The 20562-nt window shown below is 32.1% G+C and overlaps 4 protein-coding genes across 4 annotated transcripts; all 4 read right to left on the bottom strand.

The window, feature by feature from the left end:
- Positions 1 to 1107: 1107 nt before the first annotated feature.
- LOC145092300 (uncharacterized) lies at positions 1108 to 1815 on the bottom strand. Its single transcript, XM_079030226.1, has one exon. It carries the CDS (start codon positions 1692 to 1694, stop codon positions 1431 to 1433), a length of 264 nt encoding a protein of 87 aa, XP_078886352.1. The 5' UTR covers positions 1695 to 1815; the 3' UTR covers positions 1108 to 1430.
- Positions 1816 to 3382: 1567 nt separating this feature from the next.
- LOC145095270 (uncharacterized) lies at positions 3383 to 10176 on the bottom strand. The gene is made up of 2 exons (XM_079033181.1): positions 9956 to 10176; positions 3383 to 3635 (listed from the first exon to the last, which is right to left on the bottom strand). Exons 1-2 carry the CDS (start codon positions 10174 to 10176, stop codon positions 3383 to 3385), a joined length of 474 nt encoding a protein of 157 aa, XP_078889307.1.
- A 659-nt stretch (positions 10177 to 10835) lies between these two features.
- Positions 10836 to 11628, bottom strand: LOC145092299 (uncharacterized). The gene has a single exon (XM_079030225.1). It carries the CDS (start codon positions 11414 to 11416, stop codon positions 11153 to 11155), a length of 264 nt encoding a protein of 87 aa, XP_078886351.1. The 5' UTR covers positions 11417 to 11628; the 3' UTR covers positions 10836 to 11152.
- Positions 11629 to 18002: 6374 nt separating this feature from the next.
- Positions 18003 to 18577, bottom strand: LOC145094438 (uncharacterized). The gene has a single exon (XM_079032638.1). It carries the CDS (start codon positions 18380 to 18382, stop codon positions 18119 to 18121), a length of 264 nt encoding a protein of 87 aa, XP_078888764.1. The 5' UTR covers positions 18383 to 18577; the 3' UTR covers positions 18003 to 18118.
- Positions 18578 to 20562: the final 1985 nt, after the last annotated feature.

Below are 20562 nucleotides of genomic sequence, written 5' to 3'. Positions count from 1 at the left end.
CGTCACAAACAATTACAGAGAAGAATATACCTATGCATTTGGGTCTGTTGCAATCCGTCGGTAAACCCTATTAGCCATGGATTACAGATAGTTTTGGCCGTCTATGATGTCCTTTTGTTGTAGTAGAGAGTTCTTTTATGATAATTAACTATTTATTTATTTTTCGTTTTTATATATTCTTGTACTTATATTAAATAATAAGATATATAATCTATTAATTTTGTCCCTTAATCTTCACCCGGTTTTAGAACACCCCGTGATAAGAATAAGCATTTCCTATCTGACAAAACTAAGTGTCTTGCTGGTGGATAAAGAATATAAAAGGAGGTTTGTTTCCCAAAAACAAGTCTAGGCTTAGGAACAATGTATGGATTTAAAATGGTCCAGAACAAAGATTGAAATCGGAGGTGAAGGCCTTCTTGCCATGGCGGAAGGAGTTGATGAGGAGGGATTTAAGTTTGTAGCCTTGATCTGTATGTCCATTTGCAACAGCTACGCCGGCGCCGGCCATCCATACACGGTTTACAGAAGTCATTTTGTGAGCGAGAAACTATGGATTCTGGTTATGAGTTGTAGACTCCTAGTGTTGCGATTTTCTGATGAAACGAAGAGATGAGGGAAGAGTTATTTATTTAGAGTTGGGGTGTGGCTTGGGGGTTAAAATATGATGGTTTTGAGGGAGCAGCACATGAGTAGCATAGCCAGATGCATTCATGTGGCCTTCTTGGAGTGATGAATCTGGGGGTGAGTCATGATCGATCGCAACCAATAAGCTGCCAACAGGTTTCTTGAATTTTATGCATTGGTGCCACGTAGAATACCTAGTAATTTTTTATAGGGTACAGAATCACACCAATCTACATTTGTGTCTTTCAAGAGTCGTGGGTTGATATCGACGTAGATGATAATGTGGTTTTAGCCTTTTCTTCAATGTTTATGAGTAACCTTTTTACTAAAATATATATAGTCCAATCTTCAAATCTGTTTTGAATATTTCTGATTTCGCAATTTATTCGTGGATTATTTTTCGTGTTGGGTAATGGATTGAGTATTGAGTATGTACCCATATCACAAATATTATAAATATGAAACAATATATAGGGTATATATGATAATTGATAAACTAGTGTATTTGTACTTGTGGAAAAGAGGGTAAATGTGTACATCAACAAGCATCTCTCAACAATATATTTCTATCCACCTTTCTATCAGAGTTTTGATGTTAACTAATACAAACTCGAACTCATCAAACAAATGGCGATGTGGACTCGAATTTTTCCCAAGTTTGGACGTCGATCTCATGGTGGTGGATGCTCTTTATTGAGCAATTCCACCGACTAAACCCTTCATCGACTTGTTTGTTTGAAAAATCTCCAGACACTTTGAATCTCGATGTATAACCTTTCTCGCATCATGTACCAAATGAATGATTAATTAGGACCCCAACAACTCAAGTACATTACTTTTCTCAATGATTCTTCTGATTGTTTCGCCTTCTCTTCCACGTCTCTGCTAGAAGCCATAGCCGCCGGCGAAGTCAAGATTTTGGCCTGGGCGATTGATCGGAGATTGGACTTGGCGTGGTGGTGGATGGTCCTGATGGTGGTGTTCCATCGTGCAAAGCCTTGATCTTTGAGGGCTTCCACCACTCCGACAGCTCCGGCCACCATCCATGCTCTGCTTCTGAAACTCATGGTTAAATGATCTTGTAGATGTTTAATACTTAGATGAAGTAGGTGTTTTGTTTGAATGGAAAGTATGTTTGTTGCACAAGTGGTTGATGAAAAATGAAAATACTAGAAGCAGGATATAAATAGAAATGACAAGCACACAGACAATAGAGAGAGTGAAACAGCTTCTCAGCATGGGGTGATTAAAAACAGGAGGCAAAAGCCAATGGTTTCAAAGCTTTCACTTCCATATCTTTTTTACTTTATATATTTATTATATATATTTTTATTTTCGTTGCTTTTAAAATAAAAAAAACGTGGGCAAGTTGTGGAGAATTGGAGATAAATGGGCTAAGTGGACGCTATTTACTTATTTAGTATTTAGAAATACCCATAATTAGCTTCTCTTTTTTTTTTTAATGAAAATCTAATCTATTTATTAAATTCATTTATGTTCACTGTGGGATTTGCCCTTGATTTCAAAAAGATAGAACAAACATTTGATGCAACTGAACTAGAAAACCTTTAGTACCTATATTAGCTTTTGACAAATTAAATATCCATTTATTTTTGTTTCTAAACTTTTTAACTATTTTATATGTAAAATGTTTGAGGGAGATTAGGGTGTTTCTGATTATTGATTTGAATTGATTATTGTGTTATTTAGCTTTAACAAAACTGTAACAATGAGTATTAAATGTTTGAATAGAAAGATTCTATAGATAATTATTGATTTTACAAAAGATTTTGATAAGAGTTTTTTTTTTTTTGACTTATATAATGAGTTTTCTTTAAATTATTCTATCATTATACATATAAACATCATTACCAAACATTAAAAAATAAATTAAGTTAAACCAAATATTTGTTTTTTAACTCCGTTTTGAAATCACAAAAACTAAAAAGCTATTTGGCTGATAAATATAAGTTAGTTTAATAAGCATTCCCAAACTAACTTAAATATGATAAAATTCTTGGAAGAAATTAAAAATATTGTATAGTATAACCACTAATGAAGCAATTTAATGAATGGGTTTTTAGGTAACTAATAATATATAGTATAACTACTTAAATATATGATAAATATTAGTAATTTTCAGGTAACTAATCCTTATTCTAATAAATGAATAGTTTTAATCTTCATTTGACATGTGTCACTATAAATCTATAATATAATTCCTCACTAATATCATGTCACATGTTAAAGACATATATATTAGGTGATCTTTCAAAATTCAAATTTATTTTTTCTAATTATATTTTAAATTTAAAGTTATAATAAATTTAAAATTTTGATATATCTTATAATTGATGATTTATTTAAAGTAATTGATAAATAATTTATGAATTTTTACTTTGAAAATTTAATTTATTTTGTAACCGTGGTTTCCAAAGATTATAAACTAGTAATTTATATTTGAGAAAAATGGGTTGCATTTTCATAAACATGATGTTTCTTTTAGATGCCATGACATTTTACTATTGTTCCACAACTACATCAGTAGCTAGATTTATCAAAATATACACTACTTTATTTCTTCTACTGAAATTGCAAATCACATCATATCATAAATTCATAATTCATACATAAACCATCTTTGATCAGAATCGATTTACAATTCATTATAAACGTTGTACACAATGCCTAATTACATGTACATTTCATCTGGTGTCTAAAACGCTAAAATCAATAACAGTTGCAAGGGGTTTGATCAATTGGGACCCCAACAGCTCAAATACATGACTTTTCTCAACGATTCATCTGATTGCTGCGCCCTTTCTTCTAAGCTTCCGCCTGAACTCATGGCTGCCGGCGAAGATAGCTTCTTGATCTGAGAAATTGATCGGAGATTGGACTTGGCGTGGTGGTGGAATGCCCTGATGGTGGTGTTCCATCGTGCAAAGCCTTGATCTTTGAGGGCTTCAACCACTCCGACAGTTCCGGCAACCATCCATGCTCTGCTTCTGAAACTCATGATTAAATCTTGAAGATTGTTAAAAATTAGACGAAATGGGTTTTTTGTTTGAAACGAAAGTATGTTTGTTGCACAAGTGATCGATGAATGAACAGAAAAACCATAAGTAGGATATAAATAGAGAAGCCAAGCACATAGACAGTAGAGTGAAACAGTCAAACAGCCTCCCACTTTTTATGGCGTAAAAAACAGGTGGCAAAACCACTGGTTTTAAAGCGAATAATGTTATCAATTTTCAAATAATAAATAGCAAGTTACACTTTTAGTCCTTTTAGTAGTAGACGTCAAGTTACACTTCAAGTTACACTTTTAGTCCTTGTAGTAGACGTCTTTTTGGGTTTGGTTTTAGTTTTTAAAAATTGACAACAATGCTCCTTATGTTTGACAAATTCATTAACTATCTATTTGTTTTTCCCTCTTTTACCGTTGTTACCGTCTGCAAAAGTCTATTAAATACTCATAAAGAAAAAAGCTATAATGATCTTATTTTGCCTTTTTTTTTTCTATATTTATGTTATATGCTTTTTAGAATATTTATTATTACTAAATAAATAATGAGTTTTATTTTTAAAATTTTTGTTTTTTTTTCCAACGCCTACCACCACCACTATGTACCACCGCCGACTCCATCACTTTTTCCTTCAATCTTGGCATCAACATATCCGTCAACACCACCATCTATCGTCGTTGTTCGTCAAACCCTAACAAATTTTTATTTATTGGAGAAATTTAAAAATAAATTCAAAGCAAAATTAATAAATAAAAAAGTGAAATACATTATTTTGTTTCCAATTCGAAAAAAATATTAAATCAAAATAAAAGGCTAAATTTCCAAATTAAAATCAAAACGTAAAAAGATTAGAACTAATGGATTTAATACTCGGAGGGGCAAATTTACCGAATGGTATACCATATAGGTAGATGATCGCATTTGGTGAGGGGTGATAGAGGCGGAGGAGCAGATCTTGTGAGGGCACATATCAAATATGTAGAGAAGGAGGAGCCGTTGTTAGAGATATGATCGCCTGCAATGATGATTAGTGGTGGGGTAGGAAAGTAGGGACATAGGGTGGCTAAAGGAGGAGGGGTAGTTGTTACATATATATAAGATAGTCAGAAGTTCTCCAATTTAAAAATGAAGAAAAGAGAAAGAAATGGAAATAAAAATCAAATAAAGGAAGGGAACCCTCCTAATTAGCCCACATTTATTCAAATAATATTAGCGTATATCACATCGATGTTTCATGGTCCCTTACGAATCTCTATATACTGGAGTCTCCCATATCTCTCCATAAAGGAAATTTTTAGTAGAACATGAGATAAGAACTTGAGAATAAAGAAGGGCAAAAACAGAAGTCCTATGAAAAAGATACAATTTTTATAAAATCTAAAAATATAGGTTAAAAATGAAAGTTAAATCCGAAGATGCAACCTAAAGAAAGTTGTAGTTCTAGGAAAGAGATACACAAATATATAAAGAGGGTAAGAAACAAAGTTCATATGAAGAATATATGAATTTTTAAAAAGGATTTAAGGGTGGGTGTCAATGTGCGCGTCATGCCCGTTACGCACATCTGACCCAGATTCATCAAAAATTTGGAAACATGGACCACCAGAAGGGTGACACGTGGCAAGAGTTGGATGGGCCACGAAGCAAGTGTACGCCGTACAGGAGAGTGCCCGGCTTGCACTATCACTATAAATAGAGGTGCTTACTTCTTAGTTTTTCATCTGAAACCAACCTCCAAACTCTCTCTCTCTCTCTCTCTCTATATATATATATATATATATATATATATATATATATATATATATATATATATATATATATAGAGAGAGAGAGAGAGAGAGAGAGAGAGAGAGAGTTAGGTTCAAATGTTTCTAGCATCTATTGTGTGCATGTATGATTGATTCTGGACTAATCATTTTAGTTATTTTAAAAAAAATAATTAATGCATATTAAATGTTGAATGTTTAATTAATACTCATTATATATTCAACATGTAATATTCATTAATTACTTTCTTAAAATAACTAAAATGATTGGTTCAGAATTAATCCTACCAATAGATAGTTAGAACACAATAACCTAACCCTATTTTAAGGTTATTATATTCAAAGTAATTATTGTGTTATTGTATGCATAAATATGGTCCAATCATTTTACTTATTTTAAGAAAGTGATTAATACATATTATTGAATTAAATATAATTGAAAAATATCATCTAATTTAACTAGAAGGGTATTTTAGTCAATTAATATAGATTTAATAAAGGAAATTCGCATATTTTAAGGGATCATAGATTCTATTAATTTAAAAAAATCCGATTGTATGAATTATTAGGTTTTTAATTCGGAAATTCTAACAAAATATGTTTGAGTGTGTTCAAAAATAAAAATATTTTTGAAGCATAAAGTAATAAAAATATTCTTGAACATATTTCTTGATCATGACTTTAATTTTTTTTAGAATAAAAAAATTCTCGAACCATCAATTGAAGATTTAAAACAAAAATTACATTAATTCTTAAAGAATACATGTAACAATTGCTAAATTACATTTATTGTTAAAGAATAAAACTAAAAAAAATTCAAATCTGGAAAAAAAACATCAAAATCTAACAAAGACATGACTTTTGTTATGTCTAAAAGAATAATGTTGATAAGAGGCGTCGTTCAAATTTTGTGGTCCGTTCTTCAAGCATCAGACTTCTGTAGAAACAAATCCAATGAACAAATTAGTGAGAAAATATCCATATTCCATTCCAACATAATTGGAATTCGTGGTTCCATTCTGATAGAGTTGAAATTCATTTACCAATAATTATATTACTTTGGGGAATTTTAACAGAATATGTTCATGATTATTATAAAAAAACCATTCTTTTCTGATAGAATACTATAAACAAAGAAATATCATTTTGTCAAACAATCAACCCAAACATCTATTCTATATATTGAAATCAAATCAAATTTAAAAAAAAAAAAAAAAAAAAAAAAAAAAAAAAAAAACTCATTTGAAGATTAAGTAAAAAGGTATAATAACAAAGAAAAAGAAATTTACCTTAAACAGTTTCAAAAAATCCATGATATATCATAATTAAAACATGCATACGATTTTGATAAGCATACACATTCTCTTATTTGAAAATCAAATTGAAAAAGAGATAATTACCTCACTGTATCATTGTCTTCTCTATTCTCTTTAATTAAAATTTATGTTTTTCAAATGGTTTGATAAGAATGTGTTCACAGTATAACTGTGTAAAAATTAATGTTTGTCTAAATAATGATTTTTGTTGATTATATGTGTGTGCTTCAGATAATTGGTCATCACAGTGACTTTTATTAAACAATAATTTTGCTTAAGATTCCACCAAACATATAACCAACGTAATCATATAAATTTCCTTCGCTCAAATCAAAAAAATTCCGGTGATTTCAAAATGTCGCCCAAATCTCGAAGAACAGTTGTCACAAGTGAAAGAGAGTTCGAGAATTTTTTTCCAAGGATGGTTGGTTCGTCAGGAACATTACCTGGATGAGCTTTGAGCGAATTTACGAACTTCTGCTCATCGCTCCAATGATGAACATCTCTGTGATTTGATCGCTCGTGTTCTCTCGCATTACCAACAGTACTACAAGTAGAAATCTCGAATCTCGAATCATGATGTGTCGTTAATGTTCTCTCCGTCGTGGTTCTCGTCGTTTGAACGGAGTTTCTTCTAGATTGCTGGATTCAAGCCAGTATTAAAGTGTTTGGGGCAGACGATGGTGGCGACGACTTTGTATCATCGGCTAGGGCTTGTAATCGATGGAGATTGAGCGACTAAAGAAAAAAAAATGAGTTTAATATAAACATGGAGAAATTAGGTTAAAAGTCAATACCATGATTATAGGGATTATTTTTGGAAGTTACTAATCAAATTACTAAATTACCCTTATTTATTTATTTAATTATTTAATTTTGATTGGCCCACATTTATGCATACAATCACACAATAATTACTTTGAACACCTGAACCTAGTTCTATATATATATATATATATATATATATATATATATATATATATATATATATATATATATATATATATATATATATATGGGCTTAGGGAATATATGGTTGTCATATACCTAAGCTTATATATAGAACCATCCAAACAATGTAGTTTTGTTCCATTTATATCAAAACTAATCATGGTATCTTTTTTACTATTCTTCCTTAATCACGTGACATACAAAATCGATGAAATTTATGTTCTTTTCTTCATTGTGTCTAAGAACTTAAAACATTAAAAGTCGTGATCATTTAATCAATCCTACAAAATTCTAAATGAAAAATAATAGAATAAAAGATAAAAGAAGAACATGTTATAACTCAAACAAGCTTTTCACAAAGATAAAAGAAGAACAAGTTATTAGGGTTGGCGCTCTTTATACCGTCACACTACTCGGTGTTTCCGTCAAAGGTTGGGTAGGGGTGTGACAGAGATGGTATCACATTGCTCGGTATCTTAACAGGGAGTTTGTTGAATATGTTCCAAACCCTTTGTTAATTGTCTTATATTATATATAGGAGTTATTATTAGATTATAACACCTCATATTTATTTAGAAATGTTTCCTATTTATATGGGTTTTAGAGTTGTTTATGACTTTTTATAAGACTATTATATAAAGTCTTCTAGATGTCTTACTTATTTATTCGAACATCTTCTTTCTCTCGTTTATTCCTTGGAGATTTATTAGCAATGTGATATCTTAATAAGAATGTCGTTTTCATAGTGATTTTTTCTGATTCGGATTTTCCATTTTATATCATGGTGTTCGCATGGTTGTTCTTTTATGTTTTTCCGCATTAACAGCCTGTTTATATTATAACAGAACATTTTTACTTTTATATTTGTTAGTTTTAAAATATGGATTTCATGTATATATATAAATTGTTTTTATAATGCAAAAATTTGATGGTAATCCGTTAGTGAGTATTTTGATATACCACCGGTAATCCGTTAATGAGTTATTTCGTCTGTAATATGTTGCAAACACATTACTTCAGAAATCCGTTGCAGAAATATTTTCGTCAATGGTAAGTTGCTATTTATTGACGGAAAAGTTTGTCGCTAAAATTTCCGTAGTTGCCAGAAATCCATTACAAACAATTACTGAGAAGAATATATCAACACATTTGGGTCTGTTAGCGACGGATCACCGACGGTTTTGACAATCGATAATGCCCTTTTTGTTGTAGTGAGTTCTTTTTTGAGAATTAACTATTTATCTATTGTTTGTTTTTATATATCTTCGTTTTCATATAAATTAATAAGATATATAACTTATTAATTTTGTCTCTTAATCTTCTGTCATTCCCTATCCAACAAAACTAAACGTCTTAGAAGGAGGTTGGGTACCCCAAAACATATTCTATGCTTAAGAACAATGGCGTATTGATGTAAACTGGTCCGAGCCTGATTGGAACCGAAATAATCGAAAACCAATTAAGGATTGAATGGGGAACCGATAATCGGACCGAATACTACTAATTAATTCTAAGGTCATATCCAATGGTTTAAACTCATTGAGAGTTGTATGAAATGGCAAGTAGGAAAGAGAATGTATACATTCACTTCAACTCTTAAAAAACTCATAAATTTTCATTACAATTTTATTAGACCATTGCAAAGCCATTCAACTCCATATTCTCTCTCCTTTATATTATATTCATATTTATTCTATTAAACTCTCTTACAACCCCCATTGTAGATGGTCTAACCAATCCGATTCTAGTTCGATTTTTCGATTAGAAAACTGATCCTATAATGACGCTAGATCAATTGAAATAATTGTCTCGGTGAAATTTTCGGTTTATTTTGATATTTATATAATGATTAATAGGTAGATGAACAAAATAAATTATAAGAGAAAATGATAGGTTGAAACTTGAAATAAGAATATTTGACTTTTTTTTAATAGCTTTTTATGTAGTTACAATGTTAATTTTTAGAATTTGAGATAATTTGTTCAATCATAAAAATCAACAAGTAAAGGACAACAATACCAAGTTCCATAAGAAAAGTAAACATTTGCTTCAATTGTTTTTACATTGTCTTGGTAACAAGAGCCAATGATACTTACAACACCAGGACTTAACTCGCTTAGGAAATGATCCATTTTACGACTCAATCCAAATAACAAATCCAAAAACCAGGAGTTAACTCGCATCATCGATTGCTCATCCGTCGAGAAAGCCTCCCAATCACAGTACACAAACCAATCCTCAGCTTTAGCCCCAGCAGTTGAAGTACATGACTTGCCGGAGAGACTCATCAGACTGTGTTGTCTTCCAGTCTCCAACACCGACGTTTGATCGTAGAAGGCTGGAAAATGGACGAAAATCGGAGGTGAAGGCCTTCTTGCCATGTCGGAAGGAGTTGATGAGGAGGGATTTAAGTTTGTAGCCTTGATCTGTATGTCCATTTGCAACAGCTACGCCGGCGGCCATCCATACACGGTTTAGAGAAGTCATTTTGTGAGCGAGAAACTGTGAATTCTGGTTATGAGTTGTAGACTCGTCGTGTTGCGATTTTCTGATGGGAAGAGTTATTTATTTATAGAGTGGGGGTTAAAATAAGGTGGTTTTGAGGGAGCAGCACATGAGTAGCATAGCTAGATGCATTCATGTGGCCTTCTTGGAATGATGAATCTCACTCGAGGTGAGTCATGATCGATGGCAACCAATAAACTGCCAACAGGTTTCTTCAATTTTATGTATTTGGGCCACGTAGAATACCTAATACTATTTTTTCTAGGGTACAGAATCACTCCAATCTACATCTGACATTTGTCCCTTTCAAGACACGTGGGTCGATATCGACGCAGCTGATAACGTGGTTTTAGCCTTTTTCTTCAATGTTTATGAGTGGTGGATTTATTAGTTATTACACATCCTTCTTACTAAAATATATAATAGTCCAAATCTTCAAATCTGTTTCGAATATTTCTGTTTTTGCAATTTGTTCATGCATTATTTTTCGTGTAGGGTTCCTGTGATTACTTAATTACAGTATGGATAATTGATTGGTCTTGCTGATGAAGGTTTGCTTCTTTCATATGCGTATTGACTATTGAGTATGTACCCATATCATATCATATATATATTATAAATATGAAACAATATATTGGGTATATGATAACTCATAAACTAGTAGTGTATTTGTACTTGTGGAAAAGAGGGTAAGTGTTTACATCAAAAGCATCTCTCAACAATATATTCCTATCCGCCTTTCTATAGAGTTTCGATGTTAACAAATACAAACTCGAACTCATCAAACAAATGGCGATGTGGACTCAAATTTATCGCAAGTTTGTACGTCGATCTCATGGTGTTGGGTGCTGCAATTCCACCGACTAAACCCTTCATCTACTGGTTTGTTTGAAATATCTCCAGACACTTCGAATCTAGATCCAGAATCTCGATGTATAACCTTTCACGCATTCATAGATTAATTTGGACCCCAACAGCTCAAGTACATTACTTTTCTCAATGATTCTTCTGATTGTTTTGCCTTCTCTTCCACGTCTCTGCTAGAAGCCATAGCCGCCGGCGAAGTCAAGATTTTGGCCTGGGCGATTGATCGGAGATTGGACTTGGCGTGGTGGTGGATGGTCCTGATGGTGGTGTTCCATCGTGCAAAGCCTTGATCTTTGAGGGCTTCAACCACTCCGACAGCTCCGGCCACCATCCATGCTCTGCTTCTGAAACTCATAATTAAATGATCTTGTAGATATTTAATACTTAGATGAAGTAGGTGTTTTGTTTGAATGGAAAGTATGTTTGTTGCACAAGTGGTTGATGAAAAATGGAAATACAAGAAGCAGGATATAAATAGAGATGACAAGCACACAGACAATAGAGAGAGCGAAACAGCTTCTCAGCCTCCCAGGTTTCATGGGGTGATTAAAAAGAGGAGGCAAAAGCCAATGGTTTCAAAGCTTTCACTTCCATATCTGTTACTTTATTACTTTATATTTTTATATTTAAATATAGATATAATTATTTTCGTTGCTTTTAAAATAAAAAAACGTGCGCCAAGTTGTGGATATATATGGCCTAACAAGCTGTTAGTTTGCCTCTTAATTAGACAATTAAGAGGCAATCTCTTAATTTTTCAGATTTAGTGTGTTTGGTAGCATCTGAATAATACCCTCTTAATTTATCAAAAACCTCTTAATTTTTCAGATGTGAAACCATGTCTGAATTAAAAAAAAATGAGACGCGTATTCCTTTTTGCCCCTTATAACATTTCAGGAACATCTGCTTCATTTCCTTCTACTTCATCAACGCCACAACCCCCTTCTCCCAGCGACGCCGACGTTGACGTCGACAACCCCGAGAACGACTCTGATACCATCGCCCCTTCTCCCTCCCAGCGGTTCTAGATAAGGTTTTTCTTTCTTGCCCTAAAATTCGATTATCTGTTCATAGATGGTTGTTATTTAGTTTTTTTTTTCTGAAATTAGAAGCCCTAAAACTCAATTTTTAAATCTGGAGATGTTTTTCTGGAGTTGTGCTCTTCCTTCGGATTTGTCCGGGTTTTTGGTTGATTGATCGAGTCTAGAGGGTTGTTTTTTGGGATTTTTGGTGTTTATCAAAGCATATGAGAAAACAAATTTCAGGGATTTTTGTTTCTTTTATAGAAGTGAAAAGATGTCCCGTTTTAAATGGTGATAGAATGCATTATTTTGTGCATCGGTTTTGAATGTCGGTGTTTCGTTTATGTACTTAAATTGTCAAGATGTTAGTGTCACTTTTGGAATGTGAATTAACTGGACTTGTACAAATTTCAGGGATATTTTTTCTAATCCTTTTCATTTTTTCTAATCCATTAATGATTGTATATATTTCCATTGAGCTTATTTGTTTTGTTGTTGAATTATCAATTGCAGGTTGAAATGTTGGAAAGAAAAATTGAGATGCTATTAAAGGGCATGTTTCATGTAATGATGGAGAAGAAGTATGGATGTATTTGTTTAGCTTGAACATTTGTTGTTGTTTTTCCTGATCACTTTTTTTTCTAATAGATTTGTTGATCACACCAAGATATTTGTATGTTTTCATGGATTTGAAAGAATTTATGTTGTATTTTGGATTTGTGTTTAATTTGGACTTTGTATGGTGTTAAATATAAGAAATAGCAATGTATTTTTATTGATTTATCTATTATAGCATCATTACTTTCACCTTTTCCTATTAGAGAATTGTATTTTGTAAACATAAACATTGAATTCAACAAAAAATAATACAAAGGGTAAAATGGTCATTTTTGTAATTCAGCATAGCAATTCAAAGGTTCCAACCAAACAGTATATTAAAATTTCAGATCTTAAAAATTCAGACCCTCTTAGAAATTCAGACTTCTTAAAAATTCAGAGCTTAAAAGTTCAGATTCTGCCAAACAGCCCCTAAGTAGACTAGTATACAGAATACCTATAATTAGCTTTTTAACTATTTTATATGTAAAATGTTTCAGAGAGAGTACGGTGTTTTGGATTCTTTATTTGAATGGATTATTGAGTTATTTAGCTTTAACAAAACTGTAATAATGAGTATTAAGACAAAATTACATAAATGGTCTTTGTGATTGACACAGTTGATCAACTTTGGTATTTATGACAAATTTTGAGTGTAGATGGTCTCTGCGGTTTCAAAATCTTATAAAGACAGTCCTTTTGACTAACGGTATTAACTTTTTCAGTTAAGTCCCTTTTGAAATAACCCATTTGCCCTTCATGCCATAAGGACCATTTATGTAATTTGCTCCAGCCACTGGAACCATTTATGTAACTTTGTCTACTATTTATTATCTATTATTTAATTTATTTATATTTCTATGATTTAGATTTTTTTTTTGACGTTTTGTTGGAATAAACTCTTGATTTTTTTTTAACTTTTTCGCTTGTATTTTTTGTTATTTTGTTCGTATTTTTTTTTATTTTTTTTACGTTTTATTCGAATACATTTATTAATATTTTTTTTTACTTTTTCCTTTAAAAATTTCTTCTATTTTTTTGACGTTTTGTTCGAATATACTTTTAATGATATTTTTACATTTTGTTTGTTTTTATTTGTTAAAGATTCCATGGTCACTATAGTCATAATTCGTATCTTAATTCACTTACACATATAAGGTTGTATAATTATTATTTTTGTAAATCTTTTTATAAACATTTTTTTTTAAATATATAAAAAACTTTGTTAAATGTGAATATGATTAATATAGATAGGCTAATCGGAACATATAGGCTAATCGAAAAAAAAATGTCTAAAAGAATTAAATAACTCGAACATACTAAAGTTAATTCCAATGTGAAATGACATAAGCGTTCTCGCCAAGACTACGAGACAGTTTTAGGTTAGCCTATGTGTACCTAATTTATATTAATCATATTCACGTTTAACAAAAAATTTTACATTTTTTTATTAAAAATATTTATAAAAAGCTTTACAAAAATAATAATTATACAAACTTATATATGTTGTATAGTTATAAAATAATACTTATAAAACCTTATATTTGAATTATAAAATAATACTTACGTTATATATTTGAATTATAAAATAATACTTATAAAACTTTATCTATTAAAAGAACAAAAAAAATATATGATTGTTAGTGAATTAAGTTAGGAATTATGATTATAGTGACTATGAAATCTTTAGTAAATACAAACAAACAAATTGTAGAAAAAAAACATTAAAAAAATATTCAAACAAAAAGTAAAAAAAAATATATATTCAAACAAAAAGTCAAAAGAAATATTAATTAATAAATGTATTCGAAAAAAATATTAAGAAATTATATGTACAAAATATCAAAAAATGTAACTGAAAAAAATATAAAAATATATATTAAACACTATATTCGAACATCACGTAAAAAAAATCTAAATCATAGTAATATAAGTAAATTAAATATAAATAATAATAAATAATAGATGACGTTACATAAATGGTCCATGTCGCTCGAACAAAATACATAAATGGTCTCTATAGGAGGAAGGGCAAATGTGTCATTTCACAAGTAACTTAACTGAAAAAGTTAACACCGTTAGCCAAAAGAACTGTCTTTGCAAAATTTTGAAACCACATGGACCATCTATGCACAAAATTTGTCATAAGGACCAGAGTTGGTTAACTGTGTCAACCACAAGGACTAGTTATGTAATTTTGTCGAGTATTAATTGTTTGAATGGAAAGATTTTATAAATAATAATTGATTTTATAAAAGATTTTGAGAAGATTTTTTTTTATATATATAGTGACTTATATAACGTGTTTTCTTTAAGTTATTTTATCATTATACATATAAACATCATTACCCAACATTAAAAAGATAAATTATCTACTTTGATATCGATTAAGTTAAAGCAAGTATTTGTTTTTTTTAACTTGGTTTTTACATCATATAAACTCATTTAGTGAGTTGTGAAAGCACCTACCTTATGTTTAGATGTAATGGTTTCAGTGAAAAGTCAAACAAAGAGTTGTGTGTGTGTCTGCTTTAGTAAGAGTAAGGAAAAAGCTTGAAAATCGTACTCACTTTAACAACAGAAATAGGTTCCTTCAAGCGGTTCAGCTTTAGGTCTCGATTCAGGTGCTTTTCATGATTATGGTGCTTGATTAGGCACAAGCATTCCTGTCCTTACTTAGAGGTCAAGTTGTCACATGTCTTTCTAAAGGGGATTTCTCGGCCGTTATATGTTATCGAAAGAAGGAAGAAGAATCTAATGATTTCCCTAACTCTATGAAAAAGAAAAACCAGTTTGTTGGAGAGCTAGGGTAGAGAAGCAAAGAACAAAATGGTTCCCTGTTGTTCACATGTTTACACAAATAGTCCTTAAGGTTTTTAGGTAATCTGCGTGGTTGATTCTTAATTTTATTTTTTTAACTTGGACTATCCATATAATTTGCTTTGGTTTTGTACTTAGTCCCTAATAGTAATAGACCTAAAATGACATTTATACCATATTATTATTATTTTTATTATGATTATTTGATTAAAATAAAAAAAAAATTAAATAGAAAATACATGTGGGTCCCCATCTTTTATCGGCTACATTGTCCCACTTCTTTAAACTCAAAAACCCAAATGGACCAACAAACCCATCACTGCCGGAAACCACTTCCAAGCTACCACCACTGTCCAGAAACCTCTCCAAAGCCACTGACCATGCCTCACCACCTTTATACTTTGTCTAAGCCTCTCTAAGGCCACCATCGAGCGTTCACATTGTGTCGATATGCATTCTAGAGACATCGTCGACTGACGACATCCTCCACCACCTCTCTACTTCTTCGGAAACCACTCTAAAGCCACCATCAATCCCAATCTGCACTTCAAAGCCACGATATTTCTCTGAAACGACTATGATTTTGTTTAAGAAAACAAAACGCATATTGGAAACAACCACCATCTCTTTCTCTCATTCTCTCTCTCTCTCTCTCTCTCTCTTGTGTGTGTCTCCCTCTCTCATAGGCTTTTTGAAATCTTCGCTCATTGCTATTGCTATTGGGAACATTCAATGAAAGGGTTGATGGAGAACCAATGACCTGAGAGCACCATGACGGGCTTCAAACGTGATCTGCTTCATTAATCATTTCAGACGGTGTTTCAGCATGAAAGTGTTGGGGTTTCAAACATTTTGATTTTGATTTTGAATTCTGATTTATAGGTTTCATCTTATTTCGATTTCTGATTTCTAGTTCAGAATTAATGTCTTTGTTGCTTACTTATGCTCAGATTTAAAAAAATAATGAAAATATGTATCAAATCACTGTAGATCTATGGTTTTTTGCTTTGTAATTTGTTCATCAGATCTATGGTTTTTGTTATGTGTCTAGTTTGGATCTATGGTTTTTGTTTTGTTTTTAGGGTTCTAATATGTAACGGTGGTAATGACCGGAGGTTATTGGTGGTGGTGGCCAGAAGTAGTTTCCCTGTATAGTGACCGAAAGTTAGTGGTAGTGGTGACCATAAATGGTTTCCCTGTGATCGAACATAAAGAGAATATGAGAGGTGGAGGTAGGGAATACGGGTCACATTTTATAGTATTTTATTGTCTAAATAATAAATAAATGATAATTTAATTTAAAAAGGAAATATACATGAATATGAAGTAATCTTTTTATGTATGACATGGACTAATGACACAACAAAACATATAGAAGGGACTGTCCAAACTAAAAAAAAAGATTTTAAAGACCAAACATACAAATTACTCCCAAACCATAAGGATCATTCATGTAATTTACCCTAAATATAAGTTAGTTTCAAACAAGCAATCCCAAACTTAAACATGATAAAATTGTTGGAAGAAATTGAAAATCCATGGTATAGTATAACTACTAATGAAATAATTTAATGAAGATGTGTAAACTAAGAGTGAGCATTTGTACCGGACCGTTTTCTGAGAATATTGTTGACCGTGGACCGGACCGGATGAAACTTACCGGGTCCAAGTCCATGTTCGGGTCCAAGTCCGGGTTTTTCGGTTCTTGGACCTATTTGGACCAGTACAACTTTACATACATATGATACAACTTGTTGAAACATGTTTGTGGGTTTGATACAATTTTTGTTTAAATTACATGTTGGGAAATACCGTATGTCAATCCGACTTAAAACGAATGAGATCTATTCGTTTAAAGAGTTTCACAGAACTGGTTTTTGCCCGGAACCGGCCGGACCGGAACGATTTTGATCAAATCCTAGAACCGTGAACCGGCCTAGGGGTCCAAAAAAACGGTCTGGTCCGGTCCACAGGCCTAAATACTCACCCTAATCTAAACGAAGAATATAGAAAGACAAACGTGATTTCATTTTGATTATATCATGTATATTTAAAAATCCATAAGTTAATATTTATATTTATACAGAGTAAGAGATCCCGTTTTCAGATTAGTTTTAAGTGAAGCGATATAAAAAGTTAAAATAATTTTTATTTTTCAACATTGATATAGAAAGTAAATCTAATATTTAATGTTTTGATTTTTCAGGATTATTAGTTCTTAGGCCTCAAATAAATGTTTTTTTATAACTAATAATTTATATTTCAGAAGAATTGGTTGCATTTTCATAAACTTGATGTTCTTTTAGATGCCAATCATGCCATCAGTAGCTAGGTTTATCAACGATTAGTGATGATCAAAATATACAGTATTCGATTTCTTCTACTGAAATTGCAAATCACATCATATCATAATTCATACATAAACCATCTTTGATCATAAACAATTTTCAATATTCATTATAAACGTTGTACACAATGCATAATTACATGTACATTTCAATATTCATTATAAACAATTTTCAATATTCATTATAAACGTTGTACACAATGCATAATTACATGTACATTTCATCTGGTGTCTAAAAGGCTAAAATCAATAACAGTTGCAAGGGGTTTGATCAATTGGGACCCCAACAGCTCAAATACATGACTTTTCTCAACGATTCCTCTGATTGCTTCGCCCTCTCTTCTACGCCGCCGCCTGAAGCCATGACCGCCGGCGAAGACAACTTCTTGGTCTGAGAAATTGATCGGAGATTGGACTTGGCGTGGTGGTGGATGGTCCTGATGGTGGTGTTCCATCGTGCAAAGCCTTGATCTTTGAGGGCTTCCACAACTCCGACAGTTCCGGCCACCATCCATGCTCTGCTTCTGAAACTCATAATTAAATGATCTTGTAGATGTTTAATAATTAGATGAAGTAAGTAGGTGTTTTGTTTGAATGAAAAGTATGTTTGTGGAACAAGTGATTGATGAAGAATGGAAGAAAGTAGAGGTATAAATATATAGAGATGCGAAGCATGTAGACAGTAGAGTGAATGAGTGAAACAGCCTCCCAAGTAATATGGGTTGATTAAAAACAGGATGCAAGAGCCAATGGTTTCAAAGCTTTCAGCCTTCACCTCCATATAATATTATTATTTTCGTCCGTTTTAAAATAAAAAGTAAAAACGCGTGCGGCAAGTTGTCGAGATATAATACTTGCACTCTATTTATCATTTAGAGATTAGAGATACCCATACCCATAAGGCCATAATTACCTTCTTAACTATTCTATATGGAAAATGTTTTCTTCGATTTTGGCATTGAATTTTAGATAGCTTTTATTTTTTACGAGAAAATTAAGAAAAAAAAAACTTTATTTAGTAGAATGAGTTTTTGACTTTTTATTTAAACAAAAGCTTTGATAACATGAACTTTTTATAAGTTGTAACATATTTAAATATTTAAAAACTAAGAGTTGCTTTTATTAAACACTTCGTATAAAAGTTTCAGTTAACAGCAACCGTTAGTTTGCCAAATACATTGTAACGTGTTTGCGATTGGTTATTTGAAATGTTTATTGAATTATTACGATCGGGCATATGTACAAATCAATTTTAAAAGTTTAGATAAGAAAATTTAATAAACATTTATTAACCTAACTAAAAGATTTAGATAAATTATTTTTTATTTATATTGAGTTATTAAATGAGTTTTTGATAAGTTATTTTATCATTACATAAAATATCATAACTTATTATATTTTGGTTTTGGAAAAGTTTAAAAAATATATATTTTATTTAAACTATGTTTGGATACAACATAAGCTAATAAACACTATTACTAAAATGAAAAGATAAAATAAAAACCACTAAGGTTAGTAACTATCTAGAAACCTTTTCATTAAGGTTATTTTTGTCATAATGTTATTGTTACATCATAAATAAGATGCATTTTAGATCTCAAATCTAATAATCCTATATTTAATCATCATCTAAAAACAAACATCTATCTTATCTCCATCTATCATCAGTTTACAAAACCACCGCGACTTACCTTCGGCACCGCTACCAACCACGAACCATCGCCATCTCTTGTTATTGTCGTTGCCCCATACCACCTACATATTTGTGTACACTCATTCTCTCCGGTGGTCTATCGGCAGCTTTGTGATTCTGACGACTTTTCTTTGTACTTCTTACTTAGATCGAGTTAGATATAAGTGATTACAATGGATTTTTATTATATTCGGTGACATTTTTATTCTAGATTTGTCTGACTAAGTATGAGTTCGTCAACACCTCTGTCAAACACGAATACCATCACCGTCGTCTCATGCTTCCGTTGATGCCTTATACCACCTCAAAATTTATGTAGACTCATCCTCTCTAATGGTGCCTTATACTACCTCAAAATCTGTGTAGACTCATCCTTTCCAATTGTAACGACCCAAAAATCACGACTAAAAATTTCTTTTAAAACATTACTAAATCATATTTATAAAAATCGCATCATAAGTCATAACATAATTTCTAGAGTATTAAATCAAAACATAACATCATTATCAGAGCCAAACGTTCCCAGGCTAACTGACTATGGTGTGTGCACTGCAATCTTCCCGAGCTCCTCTTTTGAAAACCGAGTACCTGAAACCAAAACCGAAAACCGTAAGCACGAAGCTTAGTGAGCTCCCCCAATCTACCACATTCCACACAATAACATATAAGGCACATACTAGGCCTTGCCCACTGCATCGGACCGAAGTCCGGGCTAACTGGGGCCTTGCCCCCTGCATCGGACCGAAGTCCGGACTAACTGGGACCTTGTCCCCTGCATCGGACCGAAGTCCGGACTAACTGGGGCATTGCCCCCTGCATCGGACCGAAGTCCGGACTAACTGGGACCTTGTCCCCTGCATCGGACCGAAGTCCGGACTAACTGGGGCCTTGCCCCCTGCATCGGACCGAAGTCCGAACTAACTGGGGCCTTGCCCCCTGCATCGGACCGAAGTCCGGACTAACTGGGACCTTGTCCCCTGCATCGGACCGAAGTTCGGGCTAACTGAATAGAACATAGCATG

This window comes from Lactuca serriola, chromosome 3, assembly GCF_051521515.1.
Source record: "Lactuca serriola cultivar US96UC23 chromosome 3, Lser_US96UC23_V15, whole genome shotgun sequence".
Lineage (NCBI taxonomy): Eukaryota > Viridiplantae > Streptophyta > Magnoliopsida > Asterales > Asteraceae > Lactuca > Lactuca serriola.
Note: the sequence above shows the minus strand (reverse complement) of the source record. Positions and strands in the feature narration are given on the sequence as shown.